The sequence below is a fragment of the Mauremys mutica genome, chromosome 6 (genome assembly GCF_020497125.1).
Source record: "Mauremys mutica isolate MM-2020 ecotype Southern chromosome 6, ASM2049712v1, whole genome shotgun sequence".
Taxonomy (NCBI): Eukaryota; Metazoa; Chordata; order Testudines; family Geoemydidae; genus Mauremys; species Mauremys mutica.
Window position 1 is genome coordinate 2,322,466 of NC_059077.1, and position 12,337 is coordinate 2,334,802.

Genomic DNA, 12,337 nt, shown 5'->3' on the forward strand with positions numbered 1-12,337 from the left:
CCGCCTCTTGAGATTTCATTCCAAATCCACAATCACTTGTCTTAACTTGGTCCCAGAGGCCAGAAATTTCTGAATCTTCCTTGGCCTCAGACTTTTCCTTGCTTGTCTCCTTTGCCTGTACATTTCCTGTTGCATTTCTTACTGTGGCCTTGCCCCTGCTGAAATCCTGATTCATGTCTTTATCACACCTTCATTCTTGGTCTCTGAATTCCTCCTCCCTCTGGGCCACTTGGTCTCTTCCTTTACTCTTCAACTTAATTCCTTCTCTGTACAGCATTTGCTGACATGGTGTATAAAAGGTGCTGTGCAAAGCAAGGCTGAAAACACTCAGGTGAACAGTAGGACACACTGTAGGTGCAAGCTTCCTCTAAGTGAAATTGACAAGTCTCTTGTCACTTGCAGATTCTAGTGAGATCTTCCTTTCACAGCTATCCAGAAGCTTTCGCCAAAGTTATTAGTAGCAGGAGCTCAGTTTTCTGGTGTTGAGGTCAGGAAGAGAGGGATTTTCTCTGCCCCCTTTATAGCCTTGCCAGCAGCAGCTGGTTGTTAAAATAAAAAGTAGCCGTTGAGTCTTCCAGCTGCCCAGAATGTTACCTGCACACATTAGGGCACCCCACCTTTTCCCAGTCCGTAGGGCTCCAGGCAAAAAGCACCTGCCCTTTCCCAAGTCGTGGGCTCAGGGCCACCCGTACCCAATTCGTAGGGCTCAAGGTGTAACTGACCTGGTCAGTGTAAGCACCCACACCCTTTCCCAGTCCATAGGGCTCCGGGTATATACTGCTTCTGCAGGCGTGCAGGACCTTTTACCAGTGAAAGAGCCTTACACAATAATATCCCAGTCCTCTATTTATTAACAATTACCACGCAGAATACACATTACGCACACAATGCCATGCTCACCAATCCTGATCACGCAGGCAGACTTTCCCTGCCGGCCAGGCAAGGCTGGTCTCATCTGGGTCCTAGTTGCTGCACGTCACGGTCGTGCAGAGGATTCTTACCAGCTCTGATCTTAGGCTGAGTCTTGGGGGTGAGTTCTTCTTCCAGGTCTTTCCTCCTTCTTGGACCCCAGTTTATATAGTGAAACTTGAGTCCTGCTTAGCTAGACCTTAACCAATCTAACATCATTCTCTGACCAATTATATCCCACTACCCTAATTAACTTACACCCAGCAAAATTAATTATACAGCAGACAGAAGTAATTAAAGAACCAGACAGGTAAACAATAGGGAGCTGGGGACCATAATGACAAAACAATGAAGAAACGAGGGTTTCACAACCACAACCATTGAGAAGTGATTTCTTGCCAGACAGATGCTGTCAAACTAAGTTTTCTTTAACCATCTTAAGATGTATTCCTTTAGCTGGTGATAGTGGGAGCCATTAGGTTGGGGTCTCCTTCTTAACAGCGGATATGACATTGTTTTAATGTAATGTAGATGGAATGGGAGGATGTGACTTCCTGCTTCTCAGCTAATGGCTGCTGTTCGGCTGCTCTTTTAATCTGGCTGCAGGCGAAGGCCTTAGGCTTTACGCTTTACAAGAATGCACTAGGTAATAACTGGGGCAGTGGCCGGATACTTGTCCACTTCACTCTGCTGCTTGGGAAGGAGGCTCTGAAAGAACCAGGCTTGGGAAGCAGCTCTCTTTTCCAGCAGTCATGGTGGGAAGGGTGGAGAAGAACAGAGGAAAATGAGCAGAGTGAAGGACAAGCCCTAGTGTGGGTGTCAGGGGAGCTCTTCACATACTCCTAGAGCAGGGTGGATGTACCCTGGGGTTTTCATCCTGGCATTGGGAGTCCCTGTATTTTGTGCCTGCCTTTCCAGGCCCTGTGTATAAGAAAGAAATGAGTTGTAGCTTACTGGAATCTGCTTGTGTTTCAGCATCCAGCCCTGCCCAGATGTGAAGTATGGCAAACGCATACATGTGTTACCGATTGATGACACAGTGGAAGGGATCACCGGGAATCTGTTTGAGGTCTACCTCAAACCATACTTCCTGGAAGCATATAGACCAATCAGAAAAGGTAATGACACCTGCCCCTAAAATCAGGGGGAAAGATGAAAGATGGTGACACACTTTGTAAGGAGACTGACCATAAGGAGAAGAGCTCCAGAACCTTGCCTGGATCAGTACATGGCATTAGGGTAGCTTGAGTCTGGCTGGTGTTTTTGTGGCTAAGACTATGTCTACCCTGCAGTTAGACACTTGCGGCTGGCCCATGCCAGCTGGCTCAGGCTAAGGTGCGGTTTAATTGCAGTGTAAACTTCTGGGGTCGGGCTGAAGGACCCTGCGAGTTGGGCTGCAGCCCGAGCTCAAAAGTCTATACTGCAGCGAAACAGCTGTGCCGTCCGAGCCCTGGGTGCCTGAGTCAGCTGGCATGTTCCAGCTGTGGGTGGTTTGCAGTGTAGACATACCTCCAGTCCTACCACGCCTGGTCTCACTTCCACCACTGAGGAGCAAGTAAGTTGCCAGCTGCTGGCTGGCTCAGAGCAGCATAATGGTCCTCTAGCCACAGGGTTTGTGTGGCTCTACAACTGCTTTTGGTGCACATGCAAGAGAGGATCATGTGAGGCTGGGGAGAATCTTGTTAGACTAAATTTTTTTTTTTTTTTCTCCTATGGGATTACAGGGTGGTTTGAGGAAGGTCATGGTGTTGACACAATATTGTTAGGCTTCTTTGATTTTGTACTTCACAACATTTTGATTAAGAAACTAGAATTATATAAAATCAACATGGTACACACTAAATGGATTAAAAAACTGGTTAACCGACAGGTCTCAATGAAATTGTAAATAGGGGATCGTAATCGTTGATTGGTGTGTTGGTAGTGGGTCCCCCAGCAGCTGGTTCTTGGCTGCACACTATTTAGCACTTCTCCCAGGTCACTGATCAAGTTTGCAGATGGCACACTGGTTGGGAGAGTAGTAACTAATGAAGAGGGCTACAGAGTGATCTGGATCTCTTGGGAAGCTGGGCATTAGCAAACAGTGAGCGCTTCAGTATGACCAAATCTAAAGTTGTATGTCGAAGAACAGAGAACACAGGCCAGACTTGCAGGATGGGGGCTCTAGTTGTGCAAAAGAATTGGAGTTTCTGGTGGATAATCAGCTGAATGTCAACTCCTAGTGCAACACTGGTCAAAAGGGTTAATGTGATCCCGGGATGGATAAACGGGGAAGTCCCTTCGTGGGGAACAGAGACTTGATAATCGATGGCTCTTCAGTGTAGCAGACAAAGGCAGAACAAGAGCCAATGGCTGGAGGTTGAAGCCAGACAGATTCAGACTAGAAATAAGGTACATGTTTAACAGTGAGGGTAATTAACCATTGGAACAACTGACCAAGGAGTGTGGTGGATTCACCACTAGCCATTTTTAAATCAAGATTGGGTGGTTTTCTAAAAGCTCTGCTGTATCCCAAACATGAATTCATTCAGGGAAGTCCTAGGGCTGATGTTATAAAGGAGGTCAGACTAGATCAGTGGTTCTCAAACTGTGGGTTGGGACCCCAAATGGGGTCGCCAGGGCTGGTGTTAGACTTACTGTGGCCAGGCCAAAGCCGAAACCCAGCCACACTCTCTTCCCTCCCGCCCCACTGCCCAAGGCTGAAGGCCGAGGTCTTTAGCCCTGGGTGGCGGGGTTCAAGTTACAGGCCCCTACACCTGGGTCTGAAGCCCTTGGGTGGTGGGCTTTTCACCTCCACCACCCAGGGCACCAGGGTTGGGCAGGCTGAGGCTTCAGTCCTGGCTCCTGGGGTCGTGTAGCAATTTTTGTTGTCAGCAGGGGGTCGTAGTGCAATGAAGTTTGAGAACCGCTGGATTAGATGATCCCAGTGGTCCCTTCTCATCTTCTAATCAAGCCAAGGGATCAGAGAAGGGAATATGTCAAACTAAGGTATCTGGCCAGTCAGGTTTTCACCCCCATGGTAGGCACTGCACAGAGCTAAGTGCCTTTTGTATGGGGAATTGTCCTGCTCTGGGATCCAGAGCTTCCCACTTCCCCTGGCTGCTTCTGGTGCTCCTGGCTAAGAGTCCCCCCTCCCCGGCCAGTGCTGACAGCTTGGTGGTGGGAGGGGAAGGCCGTCTAGGTACCATACTTTCTCTCAAACTCCCCCGGCGTGAAGCTGCAGAGAGGAAGGGAAAGTGAGAGGAGAGACGGGAGGAGATGAGTGGGTAGGTTGCACTCCCAGGTTTGAAACTTGAACTCTGGCAGTCACTTGTTTTGTATGCAGGGGAAAAAAAATTAGAGGGAGCCTTGGTGGGAGTGACCTTCCTTTCCTCCCTTCTTCCTCTCCAAGTGTCAGTGACAGCCAGAAGGAATGTAGTTAATGTGCATTGGGGATGGGGCGCATTGAATTGGTTTCTTCTGGCCACTGCATTGTAGTTTTGGAGTTGGGCTTTCTCTCATCCCACTGCTAGCCAGTTAGTTTGGCTGACTTTCTTTCTGGGTCCGAGTCCCAGTATTGCACCCCCTTCCTCTCAGATCTGCAGTGGCACAGGAACTGCAGATCTGAGAGGAAGGGAGTGCTATACTGTGGGGAGGCCAGGCGGCCTGTATTGGGGATCTGTAGTCACTCGCTTTGAGAGCAAGCATGATGCCGTTTGCACCCTGACTTGTGTGGTGGTGGTGAAGCCTCCCCCAGGAAGGCATTGGCTGCTCCATAGCCCAGATCTTACCTGTGCAGGTTATTTCACTGACTTCCGAGTGGAGAACTCCTCTCTCCTCACAGCAGTTGCCCTTGTTCCTGATCAAAGCTTTGGAAACATTAACCACAAGAGGGGCAGTTTGGTACGCTGATACTCACAGTGCGTGCTGCGTTTGGAATTAACACAGGCAGCATTGGTAAATGGCAGCTACTGGCACCTCTTTTTATTACCAAGTACATGCAGTCTGCCCCAGTAGACCTCTTTGGTAGCATGAGGACTCTGACATTGTACGTGCTCTGGTAACTGCAGGTCACTGAAATGTGACGGTTCTTCCAGGTGACATCTTCCTTGTGCGTGGAGGGATGCGTGCTGTGGAGTTCAAAGTGGTGGAGACAGACCCAAGCCCTTACTGTATAGTGGCTCCAGATACAGTGATCCATTGTGAAGGGGAGCCCATCAAACGAGAGGTAAGCTGAGCCCCAGCACCTGGTTTCTCCCACTGTATCCTTTTTGCAGAAGAGAATCTATTTCTGGGGGGGTCTCTGTGTGTTTCTGTCTGTGTCTGTCTTTTAGACTTGCGGTGCAGATTTCACACTTCCCTTTGGAGCTGTCGGACAATGGTCTGTGTTCTGGAAGCTTACAACCATAACTTTGCTAGACACTAAAAATCATGGATTTAATAGACACTGGATTTATGGCTTAAGACAACTATCTGTAACCCTCTTGTTTTGTCCTGTGACTGCAGAGGTGTTAACAGATCACTTCACGTTGAATGGTCTCTTGTAACATACGTTATTACTTATGCTAAACAATTTGTTCCACCTTTATTTAGCTGTGACACTCTTTGGGCTTGTCTACACGCTTTAGTGCAGACATCACCTATGCCAACGGGAGGGGTTCTCATGTCAGCGGAGGTAATCCATCTCCTTGAGAGGCAGTAGCTGGTTGACGAGAGAATTGTCCTGTACCTAGCACTGTCTACACCAGGGGTTAGGTTGGTTTAATTGCGTCACTCACAGGTGTGGATTTTTCACAGTTATTCCGACTTAACTTCCTAGTGTAGACCAGGCTTGAGTCCCTTTCCCAGACCCGATGAAGATCTCTGGGTAGCTCGAAAGCTTGTCTCGTTTACCAACAGAAGCTGGTCCAATCAAAGAGGTTACCTCACCCACCTTGTGTTCTGTTCCTGCAGTTCCTATGGTCTGTAGCAGATCGTGTGTATGATGTGGCTGACCAAACTCAACTCAACTCCCTGTCAGGGAAAGGAGTGAATGTGGACATTAGAAAAGACTTCCAGAAGTGTCTAGTGATTTTTTTTGTGCCCAGTCTGGGATACCTAAAGAGGGCTGATTTTTGGAGGGCGCTTCCTGTAAATCAGGCCTCACTATACGGTGTCTCGGGTTGGGCATCCAAAACTGGAGACACTTAAAAGCACTAGTTCCTCTTAAAAGTCTTGGTCATCCTGCATTTAGGGTAGGAAGCGCTGAAGGTGCTAGGCATATGGGCCCTACCTTTCCTTAGGCGCAGGTGCCTTTGAAGTCTCATGTAGGAGAATCTAGCGTGCAAGCCCCTTCAGCGGCTAGTATCTGCAGCCACTCAGCTAGCTATCTGCTGGAAACCATTCACATTCCTGTAAATAGCCACCGCTGAGCACAGGTCTCTGAACAGCCACGAGACCTGAAATCCTGCCACTAACACTGGGGGGTTTGAATGTTCTACTGATAGTATTAGCTAGAGCTGGCTTGGAACTTTCTGCAGAGTTCGGTGTCTTTACCTTCCATACTGTGCATGAGTCAGTCCTAAAATAAGAGCCTCCCATGCGGTGTAACTGCCTGTTAGCCAAGGTGCTTTGAGTGCCTTGACTGAAATGTATCTGCCTAATTCCTTAAACTATAGCTACTCCCTGGCTAATTTCATCTCCACCTTAGCAATACCAGAGGGTTGCATGCGTCGTTGCTTATGCAGACCCAGCTGGCAGATGGTGGGAGGGGCAAGAACACAGCCTTCATCCCTGAGCTTAGAGCGTTTCTACAAGAAACTGCCTCTAAACCTACATTTGATTCACTTGTCTAAGCCGCTGTGCTTTGTTTTATCAGTTTCATATCAGCTTCCCCTTGACAGTACTCATTTGATGCTGCTTTTCTGACTGCCACCACAAGCAGTAAGGTTCTTCCCACTGGTGCCTAGAATGTTCCTGAAATTGGACACGTTCTTCAAGTGTCAGACAGAGAAGGGCCATTGAGCTGAGTGTTGGGTGTCACTGTGGATCTTCAGCCAGGCCTTTAGCTTGTGCCAGAGCCGCTCAGCTCTGAACTGTGCCACGAGAGGAAACACTCCCATGGTCCTTGATGTCATGTAGGAACTTACTGGAAATAATCCAGTTTTGCTGGTTGGTGATAAGCTCTTCGTGTAGTGACACATCAGGTGCGGTGATACCAAGGCATTTGGATACCACAGTGATGGACGTGGTATAAGAGCTAGAATAGTCTTTGGGGCTAGATCACAGTCTGTTGCTTGGTGCAGACCAACTCCCTCACAAGCCTGAAATGGATTGTATGTGGTAGGAGGCAAAGTACTGGCATATGGATCTAATTCTGGGAAGGACGTTGAAAGGGACGAGAGACCCTCGCAGCATCACTGCTCCCCTAACAGCTGCTGGGTGGTGGGAGGTATTTTAAAAACATTCAAATTTCACTTTTAAATTTGCTGGAGCTCCTCAGCTGGTTCAGTGTAGCCACATCACAGGCTGTTGGTCAATGGTCTCCACTGCAGTTAGGTAGCTTACTCAAGAAGCCAGGCTTGTGGTCACGCCATGATTATAGCTTAAGATGAATACTACTTAGTAGTGGCAAACCCTTTCGTTCTCTAGAGCGAGTTACAAACATTGCCCCCTCAGCATCTCGCCATTTTACATCTGAGGAGATTAACGCTGAGACACTGTGACCGGCCCAAGGCCACAGGCAAATCCATTAGAACTGGTTCCCCGTTTTGTGCTACGGCCAGTGGCCTATGCCCTTCCGTAATCCAGTTGGAGGAAAAGAAACTTACAAGTCCTGTGATGATCCCCACTGCTTTCTCCAGCGCCTGAGGTCTCCCAGGTCCTGCTTGGCTGAGGAGAGTGTTGGACTAAGTCTCTTGTTTCCCTTGTGCACTAATGACTTTCCCTGCTGGCAGGATGAGGAAGAATCCCTGAATGAAGTGGGCTATGATGACATTGGAGGCTGCCGGAAGCAGCTGGCCCAGATCAAGGAGATGGTGGAGCTTCCGCTCAGACACCCTGCGCTTTTCAAGGCCATAGGTGTGAAGGTAAGGGCTGACCTGCTTCAACTCTGCAAGTGCCAAATGAATGATCAGCGTAGCCCAGTGTTTGAAGCTCTGCTGGGATCTTCCTTCTTGGTCCAGCAAGACATTGGGAGTGTGCTTGGTGCTGGGGGGGAAGTAACCTGTGACCTTTCTTGCTGACCTCCTGAGTCCCATTGCTGGCCTAGGAAGCTACCTTAGGTTTTCAGGCCACCACTGGTGGGTGCAGAGTGAAAAGCTGGAAGCCACGGTCTATTGCGCATTGCTTGTCCCTGGAGAGACAGTGATGTGAAGAGCCGAGCCTCGCTTTGGAACAGCCCTGCCACCTGTTGGATAGTTCTAGTCTCTGTGTACTGCAGAAAGACGTTAGCAGTGTTGATAGGACTGATTGTTGCTGCCTGAACTTGCATCAGAGCTTTGGAGTGAGTGCACTCTTCAGATTCTCTTCAGGTTCATTAGGAATCTGCATAGACGTTTAAAATGAACTTACTAACAAAGGCCCTGCTCCTTGTCCTCAGCCTCCACGTGGAATCCTGCTGTACGGCCCTCCTGGTACCGGTAAGACCCTGATTGCACGTGCAGTGGCTAACGAGACTGGAGCTTTCTTCTTCCTGATCAATGGTAAGTTGCGTGAATTCCTTGTGCCCCAAATCTACATTAAGCACTCATTTGAAATGTGCATCCAGCTCTGGGGGACAGAAGGCATCAATGCTGTTTGCAAAATACCCTCAGCTGAGCGGAGCCACCTTGTTTTTAAGTCTTTCCTGACCTGTTTCAAGCATGCCTCTGGGCCATTTGGAGCCCATCCTTGTGAAAACCCCTCTAGTGTCAGCGTGGAGTAAACTACAGTCTCCTCACGGACAAGAAGAGTTGTAAAGGTCTGTTCAGATCTAGGCCATAGAATCTTTGATCTGCTGAGGCGCTGGTAGGGAGTGTGGAGGTTGCGGGTTGACACATCTGGCTAGAAAATACATCAGCATAGACCGTCAGCCTCTGCCAGCATGTTTCATTCGTGAAGGTGTAATGCTACCTGGCTGGCCTGTAGTGGAGCCCTCTGTGGTCATTCTTTGTATGGGCAACTCCCTGCAAGTGAAGGAGGAGAGCTCTTCTTGCTTCACTTCATATCAGCTGGAAGGAACTTTCCCAAGGGCTGTAATGTGAGTCTTACAATCTAACAAAAGGGTCAAAACTCCTTATTAACCCCTTCATGGGATCACCAAAGGGCTGGGTCAGAGTGACCTGAGGAATATAGGATATAGCCAGCAATGGCCAGGTTACTATAATGTTTTTCTGTTTGCTCAGCCTTGTGCCGCACATCATACTTAGTGTTTCAGGGACTGAGGATACGTGCTTAGGAACTGCTTTTTCTTTCGATTTTGGTCAGATTGCATCAAACTCTGTCCTGGGAGGGTGAAAACAGCCAAATGGACGGTGCAGTGTAAGAGTGACCAGTGTCTGGAGTTGGCAAGCTCAGTATCTGTAGAGTGACCCCAGGCTGCAGGGGCTGGAGGAGATTGTGCGTAAATGCACTAGCTCGTCCTCTAGAGGCTTGAGCGCCCATTGCATCCCAGAATAACTGCATAGTAGGTAAAAAGAACAGGAGGACTTGTGGCACCTTGGAGACTAACCCATTTATTTGAGCATAAGCTTTCGTGGGCTACAGCCCCACTTCATCGGATGCATGTAGTGGAAAATACAGTAGGAAGATATAAAATATAGCTACTGTATTTTCCACTACGTGCATCCGATGAAGTGGGTTTTAGCCCACGAAAGCTCATGCTCAAATAAATTTGTTAGTCTCTAAGGTGCCACAAGTACCCCTGTTCTTTTTGCAGATCCGGACTAACACGGCTGCTACTCTGAAACCTGCATAGTAGGTAATGGCCTAGTCTTTGAATGGGAGTCCCCAGACTGCTGCAGGGCAGGGTCTGGGTGCATTGACAGAGCTGCATGGGGAAGCCTACGTGAATACTGGCTCTATCATGGCTGTCGGTTCCCCTCAGATACTGTAAAGCAGGGGTCCCCAACCTTTTCAGGACCAGGGACCGGTCGGGAGCGCTCGTCCCGCGGCTCAGCTGGACCGCCCGCAGGCACGCCTGCGGCAGCTCAACCGGAGCCGGTGGACCTCCCGCAGGCACGCGTGCGGGTGGTCCAGCTGAGCCGCGCGACCAGCGAACCGTCCGCAGTCATGCCTGCGGGAGGTCCACCGGAGTCCCGGGAGCAGTGGACCTCCCGCAGGCATGACTGCAGAGGGAGCGCTCGTCCCGCGGCTCGGGTAGACCTCCCGCAGGCACGCCTGCGGGAGGTCCACTGGGTCGGTTCGCGGCCCAGTTTCTAAGAGGCCGCGGACCGGGGGTTGGGGACCCCTGCTGTAAAGAACATTCAGTCCTGGGGTTCCATTGCCACAGTGGTGGGTGCAATAGAAAAGAACCTTAATAGAGTGAGTCAGTAACACTTGTCATTGTTTGCCGATTGTAGGTGATCTCTTAGCCCCTCCTCAGGGGAGTACTTTTCTTCCGTCTGGAATTCACATGCTTACAAAAGGTCTGTCCCTGCTGAAGTCTCTTCAGACTGTCTGCAGAGGAGCTCGTCTGGAAAGCTGGCTTGTATTTTTAGGACCCTACAGAAGGAAATTCTATCTGTGCACTGCAAACCACACAAACAAAAGGCAACTGTAGTATTGACTCTTTCCCTAAATTCTTTACCATGTAATTTGGTCGCGTCTCTTTCAAGTCAGAACTGACGCCAGCAATTTGCCGTGATCTGATGAGTCCTCGAGAGAAATAGGCTGAGTAGAAGTGAAGGTAAAAGGTGGCTCGGTTATTCTAACTGTGAATATAGTTAGCTGGTTTGGAGACTCTAGGCTGGTGTTAAAAAGCAGCTTTGCTGCTGCTGTGGATTCAGCGAGTAACCCCAGCCCTGACAGTTCCCGGGCCTGTTTCAAAATGCACATTCCTTTGCAGGTAGATATGGAACTCTTTTGCTCTGAGTAATGAGCGCCTCAGTCCCAGGTCCTGTTGGTTACTTGTTGCTTCCCCAAACCCTGTCATCTTGCTGCTGTTTTCCAGGCCCTGAGATCATGAGCAAGCTGGCTGGTGAGTCTGAGAGCAATCTCAGGAAAGCTTTTGAGGAAGCTGAAAAAAATGCGCCTGCCATCATCTTCATCGATGAACTGGATGCCATTGCTCCAAAGAGGGAGAAGGTAAACAAGGAGTCCCACTCCTGCATTCCCACAGGCAGTTTTAGCACCAGGACTTGAATGTGGTGCAGACGCAGTGTAGATGCATCACGCTAGCCTAGTGCTTGGGTTTCAGTCTGCATTGGGAAGAATCCAAAGACTGGGGCTGGCACAGAACAGCAGGTTTCCTTAGAGCTCGAGGATTTCACTAACGTTGGGCAGTGTTGCTGACCTGCTTCTGTCGGGTCTCTTGCTGATCTGCTGTTTTCTTTCTCTGTAGACGCATGGAGAGGTGGAACGTCGCATAGTGTCTCAGCTGCTGACTCTTATGGATGGCCTGAAACAGAGAGCACATGTGATTGTTATGGCAGCTACCAACAGACCTAACAGCATTGACCCTGCACTCAGGCGATTCGGTAACTGAGCTTTGCTGCCTTTTTGTGGGTGCAGCCAGTGCTTTGTTACAGGTGGCATTTGAGCGTTCCTTGCTTAGGGCTGATGATTGATTAGACATTACAATGTGCCCGATAACTTCGTAGGTCTGATTAACAACTTGCTGACTCATCTCTTCAGAGCTCACAGGAAACTCATTTCTCGCTTCCACCATTTGGTATCGCACTCTGTGCCGCAGGGCTATAAACAGCAGAAATTGAAAAATGCTGGAATGATGGTGACTCCCGCGCTAAGGCAAACCCCTGTCTGAAGTGGCCATTTACTTTTAAACAAAATTCGACTGGAAACTTTGAGGGTGCTTTAAAGGCCACCTCTTCTAGCTGGTCACTTCAGATAGGTTCATGGATGAACCTGTAGTAAGCCCCAAATTGTCCTACCTTCAATTTAAGTGTTGAGACATTTCCAGTGAATTTTCACAACTTTGTGCTAAGAATGAATGTCCAATTTGCACGAGCAGCTACTGCCAGGCTGCAGCTGCAGATTGGTGGAACTTGCATGGGCAAATGGCCAGTTAAATGCACAACTAGCCATCTGAGTGCACAGTTATGGTGACACTGTGCAGCTGTGGCATGTTTACATTTTTGCATGTGCTATTAATTTTTATTGCAGTAGTGGCAGTCAGGGATCAGGGCTCTTTCATGCTAAGCACTGTAATACCCTTCATACATAGCTCAGATGCTACAGCGATAGGCATTATAGAAAGTCATGAGAAAGATTTAAATCTGCTTCTAAATATTTGAACAGTCCCTACTTGTGC

At 49.0% G+C, this 12,337-nt stretch overlaps 1 protein-coding gene across 1 annotated transcript in view; it reads left to right on the top strand.

Annotated features, from left to right (window-relative positions):
- Window positions 1-12,337, top strand: part of LOC123372804 (valosin containing protein) — a 37,509-nt gene that overhangs the window by 16,544 nt on the left and 8,628 nt on the right. The window contains exons 4-9 of the mRNA XM_045021279.1: window positions 1,885-2,027; window positions 4,986-5,116; window positions 7,824-7,955; window positions 8,468-8,570; window positions 11,018-11,151; window positions 11,408-11,543. Coding sequence (XP_044877214.1) covers window positions 1,885-2,027; window positions 4,986-5,116; window positions 7,824-7,955; window positions 8,468-8,570; window positions 11,018-11,151; window positions 11,408-11,543 — 779 coding nt within the window. The remainder of the gene's footprint in view (window positions 1-1,884; window positions 2,028-4,985; window positions 5,117-7,823; window positions 7,956-8,467; window positions 8,571-11,017; window positions 11,152-11,407; window positions 11,544-12,337) is intronic.